The sequence below is a fragment of the Salmo salar genome, chromosome 10 (genome assembly GCF_965601325.2).
Source record: "Salmo salar chromosome 10, fSalSal1, whole genome shotgun sequence".
Classification (NCBI taxonomy): Eukaryota; Metazoa; Chordata; class Actinopteri; order Salmoniformes; family Salmonidae; genus Salmo; species Salmo salar.
Window position 1 is genome coordinate 105,115,059 of NC_138300.1, and position 23,298 is coordinate 105,138,356.

At 45.1% G+C, this 23,298-nt stretch overlaps 2 protein-coding genes across 3 annotated transcripts; one reads left to right on the top strand and one right to left on the bottom strand.

The window, feature by feature from the left end:
* Positions 1-8,370: 8,370 nt before the first annotated feature.
* On the bottom strand, positions 8,371-12,042 carry LOC106561396 (cytochrome b-c1 complex subunit Rieske, mitochondrial). The gene is made up of 2 exons (XM_014125335.3): positions 11,754-12,042; positions 8,371-9,095 (listed from the first exon to the last, which is right to left on the bottom strand). Exons 1-2 carry the CDS (start codon positions 11,917-11,919, stop codon positions 8,485-8,487), a joined length of 777 nt encoding a protein of 258 aa, XP_013980810.1. The 5' UTR covers positions 11,920-12,042; the 3' UTR covers positions 8,371-8,484.
* On the top strand, positions 10,749-23,249 carry LOC106561438 (uncharacterized). Of its 2 annotated transcripts, XR_014379118.1 has the most exons (5): positions 10,749-11,323; positions 14,146-14,327; positions 14,475-14,834; positions 18,099-18,269; positions 19,002-23,249. XR_014379118.1 is itself a non-coding variant. In XM_082957314.1 (4 exons), the coding sequence occupies exon 4, from the start codon at positions 16,854-16,856 to the stop codon at positions 17,601-17,603; it is 750 nt and encodes a 249-aa protein (XP_082813440.1). In that variant the 5' UTR covers positions 10,749-11,323; positions 14,146-14,327; positions 14,475-14,834; positions 16,136-16,853; the 3' UTR covers positions 17,604-17,624. The 2 variants fall into 2 exon arrangements, 1 of the variants encoding a protein (XP_082813440.1); XM_082957314.1 differs by lacking the exons at positions 18,099-18,269; positions 19,002-23,249 and adding an exon at positions 16,136-17,624.
* The last annotated feature ends 49 nt before the right edge of the window (positions 23,250-23,298 follow it).

Here is a 23,298-nt window from a genome sequence, read left to right on the forward strand (position 1 = left end):
CAGTTATCTGTCTCTTTTGCTAAATATACAGTAAATTCAAATGGCAAAATCTCAGGAAAAGGTCACACAATCGCAGGGCTGCGTACGAAAACAAGCAATAAGCATTCAATGAAACGGAAATAGTGCTGTTCTAAACGACCTGTTTAAAAAAGGTTGTGGGATCAGGTTCAAAATGTACCGCTGTCCTTTGAACAGTAATGTCCGCACCATGGCACACCCAATCGGGGTGGCATGTAACCTGACGGGTAGGAGCATTGTGCAAGTGTAACCGATGTGAAATGGCTAGTTAGTTAGTGGTGGTGCGCGCTAATAGCGTTTCAATCGGGTGACGCCACTCGCTCTGAGACCTGAAGTAGTTGTTCCCCTTACTCTGCAAGGGCCGTGGATTTTGTGGCGCGATGGGTGTCAGTTGTTAATGTGTGCAGAGGGTCCCTGGTTCAAGCCCAGGTTGGGGCGAGGAGAGGGACGGAAGCTATACTGTTTCACAAGTAACCAAAATGTTGCTGGATCAAATCCCCAAGGTGACAAGGTAACGATCTGTCGTTCTGCCCTTGAGGAAGGCAGTTAACCCCCGGGTGTCGATGACGTGGATGTCGATTAATGCAGCCCCCCCCACCTCTCTGATTCAGTGGGTTAAATGCGGAAGATGCATTCAGTTGTACAAATATAATTTCAATTTAAGGATCTTTATCGCTACACTCAAATCAAATGTTATTGGTCAGTTACACATGGTTAGCAGATGTTAATGTGAGTGTAGCGAAATGCTTGTGCTTCTAGTTCCGACAGTGCAGTAATATCTAAGTAAACTACCTAATACACACAAATCTAAACGGATGGAATAACAATATATACATATAAATATATGGATGTGCGATGACCGAGCAGCATAGGCAAGATGCAATAGATAGTATAAAATACAGTATATACATGTAAGATATGTAAACATTATTAAAGTGGAATTATTTAAAGTGACTAGTGATCCATTTATTACAGTGGCCAATGATTCGAGTCTGTATGTAGGCAGCAGCCTCTCTGTGTTAGTGATGGCTGTTTAACAGTCTGATGGCCTTGACATGAGACTGTAAAACAGCTTCTTCGGTCCCAGCTTCGGGTGCTGTAGGTGTTCTGGAGGGCAGGTAGTTTGCCCCCGGTGATGCGTTGTGCAGACCGCACCACCCTCTGGAGAGACTTTCGGTTGAGGGCGGTGCAGTTGCCATACCAGGCTGTGATACAGCCCGACAGGATGCTCTCAACTGTGTATCTGTAAAAGTTTGTGAGGGTTTTAGGTGACAAGCCAAATTTATTCAGCCTCCCGAGGTTGAAGAGGCGCTGTTGCGCTTTCTTCATCACACTGTCTGTGTGGGCGGAACATTTCCGTTTGTCCGTGATGTATACACAGAGGAACATTAAACTTTCCACCTTCTCCACTGCTGTCCTGTCGATGTGGATAAGGGGGTGCTCCCTCTGCTGTTTCCTGAAGTCTACGATCATCTCCTTTGTTTTGTTGATGTTGAGTGTGAGGTTATTTTCCTGACACCACACTCCGAGGGCCCTCACCTCATCCCTGTAGGCTGTCTCGTCGTTGTTGGTAATCAAGCCTACAACTGTAGTGTCGTCTGCAAACTTGATGATTGAGTTGGAAGCGTGCATGGCCACGCAGTCATGGGTGAACAGGGAGTACAGGAGAGGGCTGAGAACGCACCCTTGTGGGCCCCAATGTTGAGGATCAGTGGGGTGGAGATGTTGTTTCCTACCCTCACCACCTGGGGGCAGCCCATCAGAAAGTCCAGCACCCAGGTGCACAGGGTGGGGTCGAGACCCAGGGTCTCAAGCTTAATGACGAGTTTGGAGGGTACTATGGTGTTAAATGCTGAGCTGTAATCGATGAACAGCATTCTTACATAGGTATTCCTCTTGTCCAGATGGGTTAGGGCAGTGTGCAGTGTGATTGCGTTGTATGTGGACCTATTGGGGCGGTATGCAAATTGGAGTGGGTCTAGGGTGTCAGGTAGAGCGGAGGTGATATGATCCTTGACTAGTCAGTCAAAGCACTTCATGATGATGGAAGTGAGTGCTACGGGGCAATAGTCGTTTAGCTCAGTTACCTTAGCTTTCTTGGGAACACGAACAATGGTGGCCCTCTTGAAGCATGTGGGAACAGCAGACTGGGATAGGGATTGATTGAATATGTCCGTAAACACACCAGCCAGCTGGTCTGCGCATGCTCTGAGGACGCGGCTAGGGATGCCGTCTGGGCCGGCAGCCTTGCGAGGGTTAACACGTTTAAATGTTTTACTCACGTTGGCTGCGGTGACGGAGAGCCATGTCAGTGGCACTGTATTGTCCTCAAAGTGAGCAAAGAAGTTGTTTAGTTTGTCTGGGAGCAAGACATCGGTGTCCGCGATGGGGCTGGTTTTCTTTTTGTAATCCGTGATTGACTGTAGACCCTGCCACATACGTCTCATGTCTGAGCCGTTGAATTGCAACTCTACTTTCTCTATACTGACGCTTTGCTTGTTTGATTTCCTTGCAGTGGGAATAGCTACACTTTGTATTCAGTCATGTTTTCGGTCGCCTTGCCATGATTAAAAGCAGTGGTTCGCGCTTTCAGTTTTGCGCAAATGCTGCCATCAATCCACGGTTTCTGGTTGGGGAAGGTTTTAATAGTCACCATGGGTACAACATCACTGATGCACTTGCTAATAAACTCGCTCACCGAATCAGCGTATACAACAATGTTGTTGTCTGAAGCTATCCAGAACATATCCCAGTCCACGTGATCGAAGCAATCTTGAAGCGTGGAATCAGATTGGTCGGACCAGCGTTGAACAGACCTGAGCACGGGCGTTTCCTGTTTTAGTTTCTGTCTATAGGCTGGGAGCAACAAAATGGAGTTGTGGTCAGATTTGCCGAAAGGAGGGCGAGGGAGAATTTGTATGCGTTGTGGAAGTTAGAATAACAATGATCCAGAATTTTGCCAGCCCGGGTCGCGCAATCGATATGCTGATAAAATTTAGGGAGCCTTGTTTTCAGATTAGCCTTGTTAAAATCCACAGCTACAATAAATGCAGCCTCAGGATATGTGTTTTCCAGTTTACATAGAGTCCAATGAAGTTCTTTCAGGGCCGTCGGCTGTGATTATAATTGAAGAGAATTCTCTTGGTAGATAATGCGGTCGGCATTTGATTGTAAGGAATTCTAGGTCAGGTGAACAAAAGGACTTGAGTTACTGTATGTTGTTATTATCACATTATCATAAGGCATACACCCCCGCCCTTCTAACCAGAGAGATGTTTGTTTCTGTCGGTGCGATGCGTGAAGAAACCGGGTGGCTGTACCGACTCTGATAACGTATCCCGAGTGAGCCATGTTTCCGTGAAACAAAGAATGTTACAATCTCTGATGTCTCTCTGGAAGGCAACCTTTGCTCGAATTTCGTCTACCTTGTTGTCAAGAGACTGGACATTGGCGAGTACTATACTCGTAAGCGATGTGCCCGTCTACGGAGCCTGACCAGAAGACCACTCCGTCTGCCCCTTCTGCGGCGACGACATTGTTTTGGGTCGCCTACTGGGATCCGATCCATTGTCCTGGGTGGTGGTCCAAACATGGGATCCACTTTGGGAAAGTCGTATTCCTGGTCGTAATGTTGGTAAGTTGACGTTGCTCGTATATATAATAGTTCTTCCTGGCTGTATATAATAAGACTTTACATTTCCTGGGGTAACAATGTAAGAAATAATACATTAAAAAACAAAATACTGCATAGTTTCCTAAGAACACGAAGCGAGGCGACCATCTCTGTCGGCACCATCAAAGTTATTAAAGGGGAGATCAAGCTGATCCTAACTGTTATAGGCCTATTTCTATTTTGCCATGTTTATCAAGTGTTGGAAAACTTGTCAATAATCAACTGACTGGCTTTCTTGATGTCTATAGTACTCTCTCTGGTATGCAATCTGGTTTACGCTCAGGTTATGGATGTGTCACTGCAACCTTAAAAAGGTCCTCAATGTCGTCACCATTGCCCTTGATTCTAAGCAATCTTGTGCTGCTATTTTTATTGACTTGGCCAAAGCTTTCGATACGGTAGACCATTCCATTCTTGTGGACCGGCTAAGGAGTATTGGTGTCTCTGAGGGGTCTTTGGCCTGGTTTGATAACTACCTCTCTCAGAATGCAGTGTATAAAGTCAGAACATCTGCTGTCTCAGCCACTGCCTGTCACCAAGGGTGTACACCAAGGCTCGATTCTAGGTCCCACGCTCTTCTCAATTTACATCAACAACATAGCTCAGGCAGTAGGAAGCTCTCTCGTCCATTTATATACAGATGATAGTCTTATGCTCAGCTGGCCCCTCCCTAGATTTTGTGTTAAAACGCTCTACAACAAAGCTTTCTTAGTATCCAAAAAGCTCTCTCTGCCCTTAACCTTGTTCTGAACACCTCCAAAACAAAGGTCATGTGGTTTGGTAAGAAGAATGCCCCTCTCCCCACAGGTGTGTTTACTACCTCTGAGGGTTTAGAGCTTGAGGTAGTCACCTCATGCAAGTACTTGGGAGTATGGCTAGACGGTACACAGTCCTTCTCTCAGCACATATCAAAGCTGCAGGCTAAAGTTAAATCTAGATTTGATTTCCTCTATCGTAATCGCTCCTCTTAGACGTAATTTATAGATCGGCAGGTAAGGGTGCTCTTGAGCGGCTAGATGTTCTTCACCATGCAGCCATCAGATTTGGCACCAATGCTTCTTATAGGACACATCACTGCACTCTATAGTCTTCTGTATCCCCATCGCAAGATACACTGGTTGATTGTTTATAAAACCTTCTTATGCCTCACTCCCCCCTATCTGCGATATCTACTGCAGCCCGCATCCTCCACATACAACACCTGTTCTGCCATTCACATTCTGTTAAAGGTCCCCAAAGCGCACACATCCCTGGGTCGCTTGTCTTTTCAGTTCGCGGCATCTAACGACTGGAACGAGCTGCAACAAACACTCAAACTGGACAGTTTTATCTCAATCTCTTCATTCGAAGACTCAATCATGGACACTCTTATTGACAGTTGTGGCTGCTTTGCCTGATGTATTGTTCTCTACCTTGTTGCCCTTTGTGCTGTTGTCTGTGCCCAATAATGTTTGTACCCTGTTTTGTGCTTCTGCCATGCTGTGTTGTCATGTGTTGCTGCCATGCTATGTTGTCTTAGGTCTCTCTTTATGTAGTGTTGTCTCTCTTGTCGTGATGTGTGTTTTGTCCTATCTTTTTATAGACCCCCGTCCCCGCAGGAGGCCTTTTACTCTTTGGTAGGCCGTCATTGTAAATAAGAATTTGTTCTTAATAACTGCCTAGTTAAATAAAAGGTTAATAATATCAAAAATTAAAAAGAGAACTTCTACCAGCAATATTTATCAAATGTATTATGTATTAGAGATGTGTGATAATTAATGATTAACTCATGACTCCCAATATGGGAATGACTAAATATTATTGGAAAAAGACCATATGAAAAACTATAAAACACGTTTCAGACCGCTTCTCATTGGCTCATCGCCCTCTGTAGTGGCTTTAGATTAAATTAACCAATCCAATGAAGCACTGGGCCAGTGCATTTTGCATGGCCCGGTGAGTGGAGATTTTAATTAAGGAACAATGGAATAGTCTAAAATGTGCTAACTCCACTCACCCTGGGCACTGGGCCATGCAAAATGACCGTGACAAGGCTCAATGGAAATCAAGAATGAGGCTTTAAAACCAATGACATAGATATATGCACATTGTTAAAAACAAAAAGTAATTTTGACTGGCATCGAACCTTAAAATAAATTTAACAAGCATACAGTTTAATAAGGATTTTAGTTAATCAGCAAGGTAGTTTAACTATTAGTTTATATTGCAGTATTTGTATCTTATCACTGTGTAGCTCACATGCAATGTCAGAGAGCAAATGATACTTGTATCTTCATCATTAGCCCTTATCATGAAGTGATACATTGTAACTTGAACTGTAGCAAATAGGAATTAGCATTCATGTTAATTAAAATGTCTAAACCGAAACAAGTAGAATACTTACATCTCTATTATACTGTAGTACCCTGACAATGCTTATCTATTTATTGTAGCAACAAATTTCCTGCTGTTCAAATGTCACTTATGTTTTTAGTCATCAATACATTTGATTATTGAAGAATGTGGGTCTGAACCCTCAACCTTTGTTCCCCAGAATGTCCCAACGAAGAAAAGATGTGTTCTGAGTTGTCTGTAAAACAGCAGATAAAGGCCACTGTGATCTTACAAAGGGGCCGTGGCAGCAGGGGGTCTAGCCTTTGCAAGAGGACTGGTTGGAGGCCCCCTTGGCATTGCTATTCAAACCAAATGTTATGTCACATGTGCCAAATACAACAGGTGTAGACCTTACCGTGAAATGCTTAGTTACAAGCCCTTAACCAACAATGCATTTCTCGAAATAGGCGTAAGAAAACATTTAAATAATTTTAAAAAATGACGCTATATTCAGGGGGTACCGGTACAGAGTCAATGTGCGGGGGTACAGTCGAGGTAATTTGTACATGTAGGTGGGGTAAAGTGACTATGCATAGATAAAACTGAGCAGCACTGTAAAATAAAGGGGGGGGGGGTGAGAATAGTCTGACTTGGGTGACTGAAGTCTGACAATTTTTGTGGGCCTTCCTCTGACACGCCTAGTATATAGATCCTGGATGGCAGGAAGCTTGGCCCCAGTGATGTACTGGGCCGTATGCACTACCCTCTGTAGCACCTTATGGTCAGATGCAGAGCATTTGCCATACCAGGCGGTGATGCAACTGGTCAGGATGCTCTTGACGGTACAGCTGTAGAACTTTGAGGATCTGGGGACACGTCATATCTTTTGTCTCCTGAAGGGGAAAAGGTGTTGTCGTGCCCTCTTCACGAGTCTTGGTGTTTAGACCATGGTAGTTCGTTGGTGATGTGGACACCAAAGAATTTGAAGCTCAAGTTCACTGAGGATTATCAAAATGAAAAGAACACTTGTCAGCTAAATGAGAATTCCTAACTAATATTGTTAGTAGCCAACTGTGAATAATACTCCATGTCAAGGGGTGAGATCACTTAGACCATACACTTCAAAATAGTCATAAGAATTGTGCATGAACTAAGTAAACTTCATAGAGAACAATGGCTTGTAACATTTAAAACGGTTGTTTAACTGATGCTTTATTTCAGACATCTCCCTACCTCTTCCACCAGCCAGAGGTGCAGTATGTAGACTGACAAGGCCTCAGAGGAGTTCAGAGAGCACATCTCTTTAGGGTTTTCAAAGGAAATTATTCTGGTATGCCATTTTGAACTCTCAAATGCAGATTTTCGCATGAAGGACAAGACACTAGTGATAGTGGGGCTGTACACTGAAGGATGAAAACCGCCATGGTCCGTGAGAAGGGAAGGAGCCACTGATTGAAAGAACAAGTTCATGAAATGACTGTTATTTAAAAAGGTTTGTTCTTTGAGTGGACTACCCAAATTAAGAATTGTGAAAAGATACCCATTTAATTATGTCCTTCTGGAAGTCACTCATACATCTGTGAAAGTTGCCACTTATCAAGTCAGTTTTTTCTAGACTGGTGTGCTCTGCATGTTTAAACATTAAGAATATAGGGGCCTAACCCTTCAGGGTTTGGTTTATACTCACACCACAATCCTTTTATTGAGTAGGTGCCATAAAGAATGCATTCAATTTATATCATGTTGACAAACTGACGTTCACACTGATATATAACAATAGGCTAGTGTATACCCATCTTACCTGTGTTGATGGTAAGATCATCACCCCTTGACATGGAGCAATCCAAATGTGTACACTACTGCTGTTTGCTGCCTACATTCTAAAAAGGTACATTTTCAATTAAAAGGCAACAGGAATGTTTGTGTTGATATGCAGCAGTTAGAATGATGTTCCTCCAGTTCAGTGAGGCAAACCACCCTCGTTCCTGACACTATAGCCACAGTCTTGGCTGTGTAGACGCCCACCACAGCTGTGGCCCCAGTGACCAGGTAGGAGAAGGTCTTCCTGGACTCGCTGCTCTCCTGGGAGGAATGTTTGTGTTGATATGCAGCAGTTAGAATGATGTTCCTCCAGTTCAGTGAGGCAAACCACCCTCGTTCCTGACACTATAGCCTACCAAGATATCCTGGAGGCCCTAAAACTAGTCAGGAGAATTCAGAGCATTGGAGACAAAATGTAAAACATAACCATCTTTGGCAAGAGATTTAACAGACTACCCAGAGTAGGTCACCTGAGAGCAATGCGCTGGATCCAATGTAACCTGGTTTTATCTTACCTTTGAACAAATACAGACACACGTTTCAGGTTATTTTAAATGTCCCTTTATTAGTAACCTTTCTTTAACCTAAGTTCTCAGACAGACCCATTTGAAAAAAATATATATAAACATACTAGAGAGGGAAGTAATGGAGCGCAAACATTATCCCACAACAACTGTGTCATCGTCTGGGAATTCGTAATAGGGCACCTCTAGGTTGAGAGGTGCGGGTCCCTTCCGAATCCTCCCTGAGGCGTCGTAGTGGGAGCCGTGGCAGGGGCAGTAGTATCCTCCGTAGTCTCCAGCGTTGGCGATGGGCACACAGCCCAGGTGGGTGCAGACACCGATCACGATGATCCACTTCGGGTTGGCTACGCGGTCCTTGTCGTGTTGGGGGTCACGTAGCATGGCCATATCCACAGCTTCCTCGGTGGCGATCTCCTTCTCAGTTCGGTGGCGGATGAACAGAGGCTTGCCCCTCCACTTGAAGGTCATGTTCTTGCCCTCTGGGATCTCTCCCAGCTTCACCTCAATCTTGGACATGGCCAGCACATCAGCTGAGGCACTCATGGAGGAGATGAACTGGGTGGCCACCGTCTTGGCTGTGTAGACGCCCACCACAGCTGTGGCCCCAGTGACCAGGTAGGAGAAGGTCTTCCTGGACTCGCTGCTCTCCTGGGAGGACTTCTTGGGGTCCAGCAACTCAGGACGACGGTAGTCAGAGAAGTCTGGGACCTTGATGTCTGTGTGGGCCATGCGAATTCCACCAGGGGCTACATATGAGAAATATAAATATGTAAAATAGCAACATTATGTTCACACTTAATATAGTTCAAGTTATTAGAGAGGTTCTTTATACATAAGAGTGATGACAAGCAAAGCTGTGGTACATCTAAGGCAACAGTGTGACTTGAGATCATGCAGACAGTGTAGCCAACAGATCCGACCCGCTTGCTTACAGCTGCACTAGGGTCGCACAGAATTCCTATGTAGATTAAGACACCACGGAGCCGGCACAAGATATGGCTCAGAAAACATAACCCAATCCAGGGATGACAAAGGCGGTGTACTTCAAAATTGCCCCATTAGCACAACTGTTACACCGAGGGATTGAACAACAGTTTTTCCAGAAACTGCCGTTTTCATCCTCTTGCTAGCCAACTTCTTTTTCTTCTAGGATATCATGGCGGTCCGCAAACAATTTAAGTGCATGCCGCCACCTACTGTGCTGGAATGTATAATCAATCATTATCTGCCCAATTCTGAATTAACATGAAAATAAAACTAAATCCCTACTAACTTCTGTCCCCCTCCCCCTTTATCATGCTGAAACACTCCACCTGTAATGGTTGTTGACATGCTGAACAATCCTAACAGTAATATTTGTTAGCCCCAATCTCTTCTTGGCCATCTCCACAACCTTCAACCTGGCATTTCTGCTTTCCACAACCTGAGTAATATTGATAACCTTACCAATAAAAGCTGTCAACTTTATTTATTATCTGAGTGCCCTTTGACACTGCACATTCATGAGCGCAACCTCAAAACCACACCAGCCCCAACATTAGGTCTACTTACTAAAGGAACAGCCATGGAAGCTTCATCATGCCACAGTGTAGTTCCACCAATCTGTTTTACAGCCTCTGCATACAATACATCATGACTTACTCTATATCTCTGAGCCTCTCTAGCCTGTCTCTGCACCTGGCGTCAACCAAATGCTGCACTACATCCCCCCCACAATTATAACACAACCTTCACATTGCTCCCACATTCCTCTTAACCATGGTTCCCTCCACACATATTTTCCTTCCTTTACATTGAACAGCTCCATGTACCATTATTTGGCATTTAAAACACTGCAATGGGGATGGGACAAATCCTCTGACATTGAAACTAAGGAAATACATCTGTACTTTCCCAGGCAAAACCTTGTCAAACCTCTGCAGCACTGATAGGCTTTCACATCAGACCTTTCCTACTGATCAACCTTTTGGCCTCACCCTCTCCCTTCACATTTTCTTTAATATCGTCTACAGACAGATATTGGGAGCCCAGTGATGACTCCCCTCAATCTAGCATAAGCACCAGGGACATGGTTTTTAAATCTTCTTCCCATTAAGCACATCAATTTTCATAATCTCTTGCTGACCCTGGCTACCACAAAATAGTAACAATCTACCATTTCCAATGAACCAAGCTAATTCCACCAACCCCTTTCTCTACAGCATTAGTGAGTCGAATAGGGTGTGAGTGAGGCCCTGTGGTCTCAAACACTCACCACATCATTACACCTGCTTCCTACCATGGCCCTCTTTACTAGATGCTCCACTGCTTTCGGTATCATGATCTCTTCTTCCTAGGTCTTTCCACTACAGACCATTCCGGTCCTAGACCCTCATCCTCCCGCGCCATACCATCAAAAATGACACGCACATTGTTCGCATTCCAGTGTAACCGACGTGAAATGGCTAGTTAGTTAGCGGTGGTGCGCGCTAATAGCGTTTCAATCGGTGACGTCACTCGCTCTGAGACTTGAAGTAGGGTTTCCCCTTGCGTTGCAAGGGCCGCGGCTTTTGTGGCGCGATGGGTAACGATGCTTCGTGGGGTGTCAGTTGTTGATGTGTGCAAGGGTCCCTGGTTCGAGCCCGGGTTGGGACGAAGAGAGGGACGGAACCTACACTGTTACACCAGCACAGCGGTTGCTTCACCAACTTTCTCAGTTTCCTCCGCGCTACTCACCACCATTTCCGACGGCTCAGCTCCACTTTCTTCACGCACGAAATTCAGAAAGTGTACCGGAATTTCCGGACCTTCCAGAAGCCACAGCGGCCTTTACGGAGACACGTCACCTTAAACAACAAAGGAGCGGATTGGCGGACACTGCCATTCCAAAATGGCTACTGTGGCTTCTGCTACATAACATGAAGACGAAAATGACCGTTCAGTCTTTTTTTGTATCAGTTGGGATAATTCTGAGAAATATCATCCCTGGGTTGAGGTACATTTTCTGAGCCATATCTCCCGTCGGCACCGCGGTGTCTTAATCTACACAGGAAGTCTATTACCCCTAGACTCAAGCGGTCGGCTCTGCTGGCTATTAGACAGTGCAACGTTTGATATGTAGAACGTAGCTGATTTTACATTATTTTATGAGGAGTTTGTATTCATATGTAATAGTTAAGCTTCTTATACAGGATGCTGACAAGGCCACTCAGGTCGCCATGTCTTGGTCACAACATGACTTTGACAAGACGAACCATATCAACCTAAACTAAAGCCAAGGAGCAAAGTACCAAAAGGTCTGGTTGAGAGAACCAACCCCCCCCCCCCAAAAAATGAAATCATTGACATTGAGGCGGGTTAAAAATGACAATATACATTGCCCAAGATCAGTAGCTAGCAAGCGAGTTTGCTGAATGCGACCTTACCACTGACGCAAGCTGAAATAGCGGGCGCCTTCTTTGAGCTGGATTTCAGCAGTGAATCTCCCTTCACCGCTCCAGGGAGCAGTGTTTTGAGGGATCCATTCACAGCTACATTGGTCGCCTGCAAGTACGGGGACAAAGCCCCGGAACGAGCGGCTAAGGACAGCATCTTTATCCGAACCAGTAATTTAACTCGGTTGGGGGACACACCGACCTTTGCAAAGACCAGTGAGTTCCTCCTTTTATTGGCAGGTCGATCGGCCTGCGTAAAATCCTGACGTATATTTTAGGATGCAGTTTCGATTCTTATAACATATTTGATTGCAATTTATTTAGTATTTAGCTTCCATTATGACTCAATTAGTCGCATTAATTATCAAAATATAAAATAGGTGACTTATTTCGTAATAAGAAGATGCTTCACGTAGATTAATTCCAAAAAGTTTGTAATTTTTCTCCGGCAATTCTTATGCCAGCATTTGAGCTGGGTCCTTGAACTGTAAACAGTCGCTTTATGAATGTTTCCACTAGCTAGATACTACAGCCACAAAGTATCGTATGGCTATATCGCAGATACATTAGTTAGTTCATCTTTGGCTATATCGTAACAAATAATTTAAACAAAAATTTGCTTTTTTGGTCTTATTATTTAAGGTTAGCAGTGTGGTTAGGGTTAGGTTTATCACATTTAAGAGGATAAATTGTATAATTAGGCGGGATTTATGCTTTATTAAAAAAATGTAGGGGGTGGATCAGCTTTAATATTGCGGATGTATTGTTACTTCCATCAATATAATTGTCTGCATCATTTCCAATCCCCCATATATTTTTTGGGTAAATATACGCTACTGTTCAAAGGTTTGGGGTCACTTAGAAGTGTCCTTGTTTTTGAAATAAAAACACATTTTTTGTCCATTAAAATAACATCAAATTGATCAGAAATACAGTGTAGACATTGTTAATGTTGTAAATGACTAGTGTAGCTGGAAACGGGCAGATTTTTTAATGGAATATCTACATAGGCTTACAGAGGTCCATTATCAGCAACCATCACTCCTGTGTTCCAATGGCACGGTGTGTTAGCTAATCCAAGTTTATAATTTTAAAAGGCTAATTGATCATTAGAAAACCCTTTTACAATTATGTTAGCACAGCTGAAAACTGTTGTCCTGATTAAAGAAGCAATAAAACTGTCCTTCTTGATACTAGTTGAGTATCTGGAGCATCAGCACTTGTGGGTTCGATTACATGCTCAAAATGGCCAGAAACTAAGACCTTCCTTCTGAAACTCGTCAGTCTATTCTTGTTCTGAGATGTGAAGGCTATTCCATGTGAGAAATTGCCGAGAAACACAAGATCTCGTACAACGCTGTATACTACTCCCTTCACAGAACAGCGCAAACTGGCTCTAACCAGAATAGAAAGAGGAGTGCGAGGCGCCAGTGCATAACTGAGCAAGAGGACAAGTACAGTAGAGTGTTTCTCAAACTAGACAGACGCCTCACAAGTCCTCAACTGGCAGCTTCATTAAATAATACCCGCAAAACACCAGTCTCAACATCAAGTGAAGAAGCAACTCCGGGATGCTGGCCTTCTAGGCAGAGTTCCTCTGTCCAGTGTCTGTGTTCTTTTGCCCATCTTAATCTTTTATTTTTATTGGCCAGTCTGAGATATGGCTGTTTCTTTGCAACTCTGCCTAGAAGGCCAGTATCCCAGAGTCGCCTCTTCACTGTTGCAATTCTTAAGCCATTCCTGGACCTGTGACCAAAAACAAGCGACATATGGACAGTCCCAAAATAAATGATTTAATGACTCGGCCTCCTCGCAGCAAAATCTGCGATGGACTGTCATTTCTCTTTGCTTATTTGAGCTGTTCTTGCCATAATATGGACTTGGTCTGTTACCAAAAAGGGCTATCTTCTGTATACCACCCCCACCTTGTCAACACAATTGATTGGCTCAAACGCATTAAGAAGGAAAGAAGTTCCACAAATTAACTTTTAACAAGGCACACCTGTTAAATTAAATGCATTACATGTGACTACCTCATGAAGCTGTTTCAGAGAATGCCAAGAGTGTGCAAAGCTGTCAAGGCAAGGAGTGGCTACTTTGAAGAATCTCAAATGTTAAATATATTTTGATTTGTTGAACACTTTTTTGCTTACTATATGATTCCATTAGTGTTATTTCATAGTTTTGATGTCTTCACTATTATTCTACAATGTAGAAAATAGTCAAATGAAAGAAAAACCATTGAATGGGTAGGTGTGTCCAAACTTTTGACTGGTACTGTATATAAAATCATAAAAACAACACGTGAATACCTGGAGATGGTTAGCTCCAATAGCTAGCTAGCTCCAATATTGTTATTCTTCTGTTGTTTTGGTGATTACAGGTGATGGTGTTGTGCCTCCATACAATGGGGATGAGGAGTGGAATCCTTGGGAGGATGAGCAGGCCGATGATCTCTCTGCTCTTCTCAAACGGAGGGAGGCTTTCAGACAATATACCAGGAGCTCATTGACAAGAACAGGCCCAAGAGATACAAAGTTCAAATCTGGGCGAAAGCTGCCATAGGTAAGCCATGCCTTTTTAGCGATGCTCTGTGACAAGTTGTCCAGTATTACTTGATATCTTTTACAGTAACAGTTAAGCTACATGATGGTGTAAAACACAAATTATTATGGACATTGTCACACTGAAGTAACTCCTCTCTTCTTTCAGGACTTTACCTTTGGGAACATATTTTAGAAGGGCCCTTCAACCCCACCAACATACTGTAACAGCACAGTGGAGAGAGGGGGAGATAGATTTCACTTAAGGCATCACAAATGAGACTTATGTCATAATAAAAGATACATATGATCTTGCTGATGTCAGTTATCCTGACCCCCCCCCCCACCACCCTTTCTCTATCTCTCTCTCCCTTTTTCTTTTCTTTGTCTATAGTTTCTACACAGGCCCAGCGGTGATCCAGGGCCACGTTCCTTTGGACACAGACAGTGTGGTTCTGGTGCTGAATGGCCAGGAGCAGCAGAAGATTACCTGCACTACCCGGTGGTTGCAGCACATCCAGACCCTCATGTAGGTTGATGCTGTAAACTGTTTATTTTTATTCTTCCTGGTGCTGACGGAAACATGGATTACCACAGATAACACTGCTACTCCTACTGCTCTCTCTTCATCTGCCCACGTGTTCTCGCATACCCCTAGAGCATCGAGCCAGCGGGGTGGTGGCACTGGAATCCTCATCTCTCCCAAGTGGACATTCTCTCTTTCTCCCCTGACCCATCTGTCTATCTCCTCATTTGAATTCCATGCTGTCACAGTTACCAGCCCTTTCAAGCTTAACATGCTTATCATTTATCGCCCTCCAGGTTCCCTTGGAGAGTTCATCAATGAGCTTGACGCCTTGATAAGTTCCTTTCCTGAGGATGGCTCACCTCTCACAGTTCTGGGTGACTTTAACCTCCCCACGTCTACCTTTGACTCATTCCTCTCTGCCTCCTTCTTTCCACTTCTCTCCTCTTTTGACCTCACCCTCTCACCTTCCCCCCCTACTCACAAGGCAGGCAATACACTTGACCTCATCTTTACTAGATGCTGTTCTTCCACAAATCTCATTGCAACTCCCCTCCAAATCTCCGACCACTACCTTGTATCCTTTTCCCTCTTGCTCTCATCCAACACTTCTCACTCTGCCCCTACTCGGATGGTATTGCGCCGTCCCAACCTTCGCTCTCTCTCTCCCGCTACTCTCTCCTCTTCCATCCTATCATCTCTTCCCTCTGCTCAAACCTTCTCCAACCTATCTCCTGATTCTGCCTCCTCAACCCTCCTCTCCTCCCTTTCTGCATCCTTTGATTTTCTCTGTCCCCTATCCTCCAGGCCGGCTCGGTCCTCCCCTCCTGCTCCGTGGCTCGACGACTCACTACGAGCTCACAGAACAGGGCTCCGGGCAGCCGAGCGGAAATGGAGGAAAACTCGCCTCCCTGCGGACCTGGCATCCTTTCACTCCCTCCTCTCTACATTCTCCTCTTCTGTCTCTGCTGCTAAAGCCACTTTCTACCACTCTAAATTCCAAGCATCTGCCTCTAACCCTAGGAAGCTCTTTGCTACCTTCTCCTGCCTCCTGAATCCTCCCCCCCCCCCCCCCCCCCTCCTCCCTCTCTGCGGATGACTTCGTCAACCATTTTGAAAAGAAGGTTGACGATATCCGATCCTCGTTTGCTAAGTCAAACGACACCGCTGGTCCTGCTCACACTGCCCTACCCTGTGCTTTGACGTCTTTCTCCCCTCTCTCTCCAGATGAAATCTCGCGTCTTGTGACGGCCGGCCGCCCAACAACCTGCCCACTTGACCCTATCCCCTCCTCTCTTCTCCAGACCATTTCCGGAGACCTTCTCCCCTACCTCACCTCGCTCATCAACTCATCCTTGACCGCTGGCTACGTCCCTTCCGTCTTCAAGAGAGCGAGAGTTGCACCCCTTCTGAAAACCTACACTCGATCCCTCCGATGTCAACAACTACAGACCAGTATCCCTTCTTTCTTTTCTCTCCAAAACTCTTGAACGTGCCGTCCTTGGCCAGCTCTCCTGCTATCTCTCTCAGAATGACCTTCTTGATCCTAATCAGTCAGGTTTCAAGACTGGGCATTCAACTGAGACTGCTCTTCTCTGTGTCACGGAGGCTCTCCGCACTGCTAAAGCTAACTCTCTCTCCTCTGCTCTCATCCTTCTAGACCTATCTGCTGCCTTTGATACTGTGAACCATCAGATCCGCCTCTCCACCCTCTCCGAGTTGGGCATCTCCGGCGCGGCCCACGCTTGGATTGCGTCCTACCTGACAGGTCGCTCCTACCAGGTGGCGTGGCGAGAATCTGTCTCCGCACCATGCGCTCTCACCACTGGTGTCCCCCAGGGCTCTGTTCTAGGCCCTCTCCTATTCTCGCTATACACCAAGTCACTTGGCTCTGTCATATCCTCACATGGTCTCTCCTATCATTGCTATGCAGACGACACACAATTAATCTTCTCCTTTCCCCCTTCTGATAACCAGGCGGCGAATCGCATCTCTGCATGTCTGTCAGACATATCAGTGTGGATGACGGATCACCAGCTCAAGCTGAACCTCGGCAAGACGGAGCTGCTCTTCCTCCCGGGGAAGGACTGCCCATTCCATGATCTCGCCATCACGGTTGACAACTCCCTTGTGTCCTCCTCTCAGAGTGCTAAGAACCTTGGCGTGATCCTGGACAACACCCTGTCGTTCTCCACTAACATCAAGGCGGTGACCCGATCCTGTAGGTTCATGCTCAACAACATTCGCAGAGTACGACCCTGCCTCACACAGGAAGCGGCGCAGGTCCTAATCCAGGCACCTGTCATCTCCCGTCTAGATTACTGCAACTCGCTGTTGGCTGGGCTCCCTGCCTGTGCCATTAAACCCCTACAACTCATCCAGAACGCCGCAGCCCGTCTGGTGTTCAACCTTCCCAAGTTCTCTCACGTCACCCCGCTCCTCCGCTCTCTCCACTGGTTTCCAGTTGAAGCTCGCATCCGCTACAAGACCATGGTGATTGCCTACGGAGCTGTGAAGGGAACGGCACCTCCATACCTTCAGGCTCTGATCAGGCCCTACACCCAAACAAGGGCACTGCGTTCATCCACCTCTGGCCTGCTGGCCCCCCTACCTCTGAGGAAGCACAGTTCCCGCTCAGCCCAGTCAAAACTGTTCGCTGCTCTGGCACCCCAATGGTGGAACAAGCTCCCTCACGACGCCAGGACAGCGGAGTCAATCACCACCTTCCGGAGACACCTGAAACCCCACCTCTTTAAGGAATACCTAGGATAGGATAAAGTAATCCTTCTAACCCCCCCCCCCCCCCCCCCCTTAAAAGATTTAGATGCACTATTGTAAAGTGGTTGTTCCACTGGATATCATAAGGTGAATGCACCAATTTGTAAGTCGCTCTGGATAAGAGCGTCTGCTAAATGACTTAAATGTAAATTACAAGGATGTCTTCCAGTGGCCTGTTGGAGTAGCCACGTATGTCTTCTTTTCTGGGATCTGGGGCCATGTAGCAAGGTTTTCCGAGTATGAGTGCTGATCTAGGATCAGTTTGATATTTTAGAGATATAATTATATGGACGGGGGGAACTGATCAGCACTTTGAATATGGACCCAGATTTTTTTTCTCATGATCTAAGAGTTCCTCTCTTCTTGTTTGCCTTTTACCCTAACCATACACCTTTTATTTAGCTCATGTTTCCATTTCAGTACACCATACCTATCCATTGTACCAGAAGCGTTATTTGACTGTGGATTTCTATGTCTCTCTCTGTTCAGATACAGGCAGTTTCCTGTAGTCATGGCAAACTCCCAGATGGTGAACTCCACCAGGCCCTTCCTCTGTAACTTCCTGGGAACCGTCTACAAGAACTCCTCGAGGGAAACACTAATGGGGATCTTGAAAAAAACAGGACTGGACAAAGAGTGCATCATTACTGCCAGAGAGAAGTATGTCATTATGCTATACTGTCGCTGTCGAGCACTGTCTGTTTCAGTTCACGGTAATGGTTTTCAGTCCAATTTTTGCATCCTGGCTCACTTCACTGGAAATACTCTTGTTATTAGGCCTTGTTTACCCATACAATACCAACTCTGAGTTAACATTCTCAAATAGCAGTTCAACTATTTTGATCTTTGTGTTAGCAGTTGATGTTGTTCTTTAATAACACAGACTCCAAAGCAAATCAGCTGTAGGAAAATAGGTTTATTCAAAGAGGATAAATCATAGATGTTATGCTGAGAGGTAGATGGTCATGCTCCCCTGTCCTCAGTGGTTCTCTCCAGTGAACAAAGAGACAGGATGTAGTTTATAACCTAGCCCTAGCCTGTGGTTGACCAATTACAATTCCTTGCAATAAAACTGGGCCAATGGCCAAATAACAAGTATCCTATTTCAGGCTCACTGTATAGACAAATTCCTCCCACATCTCTGACCCATTGCTCATTAATCCCCTATTACAGAAAAAACACTATTTCCATTGATCGTTAGTACTCTATTGACTTCTTGACCTCTTGTCCTCTACGTTGTGTATTTATCTTCGAAATATTCTTAAATTTGCATCTTTTTTTTTTTATGAAGAGGAAATTAGAGTTTACAAGAACTGTGTATATATTCACAACAGAAGCACTGTTTAAATGTGTAATACATTAAATTAACCCTCTGCTCACTATTCCTTACAGTCCCTCCTCCTCCTCCCCTGCATCAGGTGGCTTCCTCAGGAGACAGCAAAGAGTCTGAGACGGTACCAGACAGCCCTGGCCCAAAGCGAGCTCACCCTCTGCCCGATGGAAATCTACATGGAGGGCTACCGCATCTACGAGGCCTGTGCCCGTGGTGGAGGACATTGTGACCCCAGGTGGGTGCTCTGCTGCACACAGCTCCCCACTGCGTCTCCTCAAAGCTGCAGGAGCCCCCTTCATCTTTCTGAAGGACTAGAAGGCGCTGCCAGGCTTCCAGGAGAAGGGGATGAGCCAGGAGGAGAGGACTGAGAGGAGGAGGAGACTGCTGGAGTGGTATAGCAGTTTCCGCCTGCAGATGAAGGACAGGTTTACCGAGGTTTTAGAGGTCAACTGCAAGGCTCTCCAGAGGGTGATGCGGTCTGCACAACACATCACCGCGGGCAAACTACCTGCCGTCCAGGACACCTACAGTACCCGATGTCACAGGAAGGCCAAAAAGATCAAGGACAACAACCACCCAAGCCACTGCCTGTTCACCCCGCTACCATCCAGAAGGCGAGGTCAGTACAGGTGCATCAAAGCTGGGACCATGAGACTGAAAAACAGCTTCTATCTCAAGGCCACCAGACTGCTAAACAGCAATCATTAACTCAGAGAGGCTGCTGCCTACATAGACTCAGTAGTCACTTTAATAAACAATGCCACTTTAAGAATGTTTACATATCTTACAGTATAAACATATGAGATGAGTAATGTATCTTATACCATCTATTGCATCTTGCCTATGCCGCTCAGCCATCGCTCGTGCATATATTTATGTACATATTCTTATTCCATCCCTTTAGATTTGTGTGTATTAGGTAGTTGTTGGGGAATTGTTAGATATTACTGCACTGTCGGAACTAGAAGCACAAGCATTTTGCTACACTCGCATTAACATCTGCTAACCATGTGTATGTGACCAATAAAATGTAATTTGATTTAAGGAGGCGTTCTTCAAAAACAGCTGATAGAAAAACTTACAGCTCAGAGGAAAATGGCTCATAATTACAAGGAACAATGTGGATTTCATTTTAAGTGTGTCTTCAGGGAGCGAAGCCAAATGTCTTGGGGTTTATGTGGGGAATTTGTAAAGCTACCACTAGACAACAAATAAAAGTATTTGTTACATGCGTCAAATACAACAGGTGTAGACTTTACCGTGAAATGCTTGCTTCCTTACCCTTCCCAACGATGCACTTTTTAAAAATACACAAGAATTAAGCTATATACAGATTGTACCAATACCAGATCAATGTGCAGCGGTACGAGGTATTTGAGGTAGATGTGTACATTAAGGCAGAGTAAAGTGACTAGACATCAGGATAGATAATAAGAGTCAAATAAAAAACCGTAGCAGCAGCATATGAGTGTAAAAGTGTGTGTTGTGTCAGTTTGCATGTGTGTGCATCTGTAGTGAATGTGTGTGGGTTTTGTGTGTGAGTGTCAGTGTAGTCCAGGAGTAGGCGACTAGATTCAGCGGATGGTTGGGGGGGCCGGAACATAATCATTTACACGGAGAATTGACAACACCTAAGCTCCAAAAAAGATGATTTGAAAATAATAATTTCATACCTTGATTACATCGAGACATGATCACTTGTCTCTTATTTGTGGGATTACTTGAACAGATTTCCCTATTTTTTTTTTTGCTGAATTTCTGGTGATTTTCCTGTCTTTTTCTTACTAAACTAAACTTTTACTAAATTAAATCACTTGCGAGCTTGTTTTGCCGGTGTGTGTTCAGACCCCTTGACTTTTTCCAAATGTTACGTTACATGTAGGCAGCAGCCTCTGGATTAAATCAAATACATTTCTGAGCAATCGATAGACAATACCCCATAATGACAAAGCGAAAACATTGAAAGTAAAAAACAGAAATACCTTATTTACATAACAATTCAGGCCCTTTGCTATGAGACTCGAAATTGAGCTCTGTTGCATCCTGTTTCCATTGATCATCCTTGAAATGTTTATATAACTTGATTGGAGTCGTCCTGTGGTAAATTCAATTGATTGGACTTGATTTGGAAAGGCACACACCTGTCTATATAAGGTCCCACAGTTGACAGTGCATATCAGAGCAAAAACCAAGACATGAGCTACATCATTCTTAAATGAAATACGTTTGGAACCTCCTAGAGTTGGCCGTCCGGACAAACTGAGAAATCGGGGGAAAAGCGCCAGGGAGGTGATCAGGAACCCCATGGTCACTCTGGCAGAGCTCTAGAGTTCCTCTGTGGAGATGGGAGAACCTTCCAGAAGGACAACCATTTCTGCATCACTCCACCAATCAGGCCTTTATAGTGGTGTCCAGATGGAAGCCATTCCTCAGTAAAAGGCACATGACAGCCCGCTTGGAGTTTGCCAAAAGTCACCTAAAGACTCTCAGACCACGAGAAACAAGATTCTCTGGTCTGATGAATCCAAGATTGAACTCTTTGGCCTGAATGTCAAGCGTCACATCTGGAGGAAACCTGGTACCATCCCTATGGTGATGCATGGTGGTTGGCAGGGACTGGGAGACAAGTCAGGATCGAGGCAAAGATGAACGGAGCAAAGTACAGAGAGATCCTTGATGTAAACCTGCTCCAGAGCGCTCAGGACCTCAGACTGGGGCCAAGGTTCACCTTCCAACAGGACAACGACCCTAAGCACACAGCCAAGACAACACAGGAGTGGCTTCGGGTGTCCTTGAGTGGCCCAGCCAAAGCCCATACTTAAACCCGATCAGACATCTCTGGAGAGACCTGAAAATAGCTGTGCAGCAACACTCCTCATACAACCTGACAGACCTTGAGAGTATCTGCAGAGAAGAATTGGAGAAACTCCACAAATACAGGTGTGCCAAGCTTGTAGCGTCATACCCAAGAAGACTTGATGCTGTAATCGCTGCCAAAGGTGCTTCAACAAAGTTCTGAGTAAAGGGTCTGAATACTAATGTAAATGTGATATTTCATTATTTTTATTTTTAATACAGTCTAAGGCTTGGGGGGCTGAAGTCTTAGGCAATTTTTTGGGGCCTTCCTCTGGCAGTGCATTTGCCATGCCAAGCGGTGATGCAGCCATTCAAGAGGCTCTTGATGGTGAAGCTGTTGAACCTTTTGATGATGCGAGGGCCCATGCCAAATCTTTTCAGCCTCCTGAGGGGGGATAAAGAGCGACAGTGTCCTCTAAACGACTGCGGTTGTGTGTGAACCATGTAAGTCCTTAGTAATGTGGGCGCCAAGGACCTTCAAGCTCTCGACCCGCTTCACTACAGCCTTTGTCAATGTGAATGGGGATGTGCTCTCCCTTCTTTCTCCTGTAGTCCACAATCAGCTCCTTGGTCTTACTGATGTTGAGGAAGAGGCTGTTGTCCTGGCACAACACTGCTAAATCACTGACCTCCTCTCTGTAGGCTGTCTCATCTCCGTCGGTGATCAGGCCTACCACCGTCATGTCATCAGCAAACGTCATGATGGTGTTGGAGTCGTGCATGGCCAGGCAGTCATGGGTGAACAGCGAGTACAAGAGGGTACTAAGCACACACCCCTGAGAGGCCCCCGTGTTGAGGGTAAGTGTGGCGGAGGTGTGTTGCCTATCCTCACCACCTGGGGCCCGGCCCGTCAGGAAGTCCAGGATCGTTGCAGAGGGAGGTGTTCAGTCCCACGATCCCGAGCTTGGTGGTGAGCTTGGAGGGAACTATGGTGTTGAACGCTGAGCTGTAGTCTATGAACAGCATTCTCACAAAGTTATTTCCTGTCTTTTCCAGGTGGGAGGGGTCAGTGTGAAGTGCAATTGAGATTGCGTCATCTGTGGATCTGTTGGGATGGTATGCGAATTGGAGTGGGTCTGGAATGATGGTGTTGATGTGTGACATGGCCAGCCTTTCAAAGCACTTTAATTGTGGTTGAACTTACGTATACTGAATGCACACAATCCAAAGCAGTATTGTGATGGGCCTTTTAGTATTTTTTTACCCATCTCGATATTTGTCAGCTGGATATCAAATTTTCCTTTATGTTTGGTCATAGATCCATCTTTTAAACTGTTATGTAGGGTTTGTTATTGTGACAGCGGTAAGTGTATCTCCAATGCAATTGCTGTAAACCATATCCTAAGATGTGTTCATGCTGCTAATGAAATGTAGCTTGAAAAATGAACACAGTTCCTTTTCTGTGAAATGTTGTGCAATGTTTGTCTTGCCATTAAAACATGCATAACTTTTTTAATTGTTATTTAATAGGATATGTGTACAGGAGACTGGAAAGAGTGA

What these genes read in the sequence shown, in the direction of transcription:
- LOC106561438 (XM_082957314.1), top strand. Translation starts at nt 16,854, where the DNA reads ATGACGGATCACCAGCTCAAGCTGAACCTCGGCAAGACGGAGCTGCTC.
- LOC106561396 (XM_014125335.3), bottom strand. Translation starts at nt 11,919, where the DNA reads ATGCTGTCCTTAGCCGCTCGTTCCGGGGCTTTGTCCCCGTACTTGCAG. An exon ending in TATTTCAGCTTGCGTCAGTG is followed by an intron (nt 9,096 to 11,753) that starts GTAAGGTCGCAT and finishes TCTCATATGTAG; the next exon opens with CCCCTGGTGGAATTCGCATG.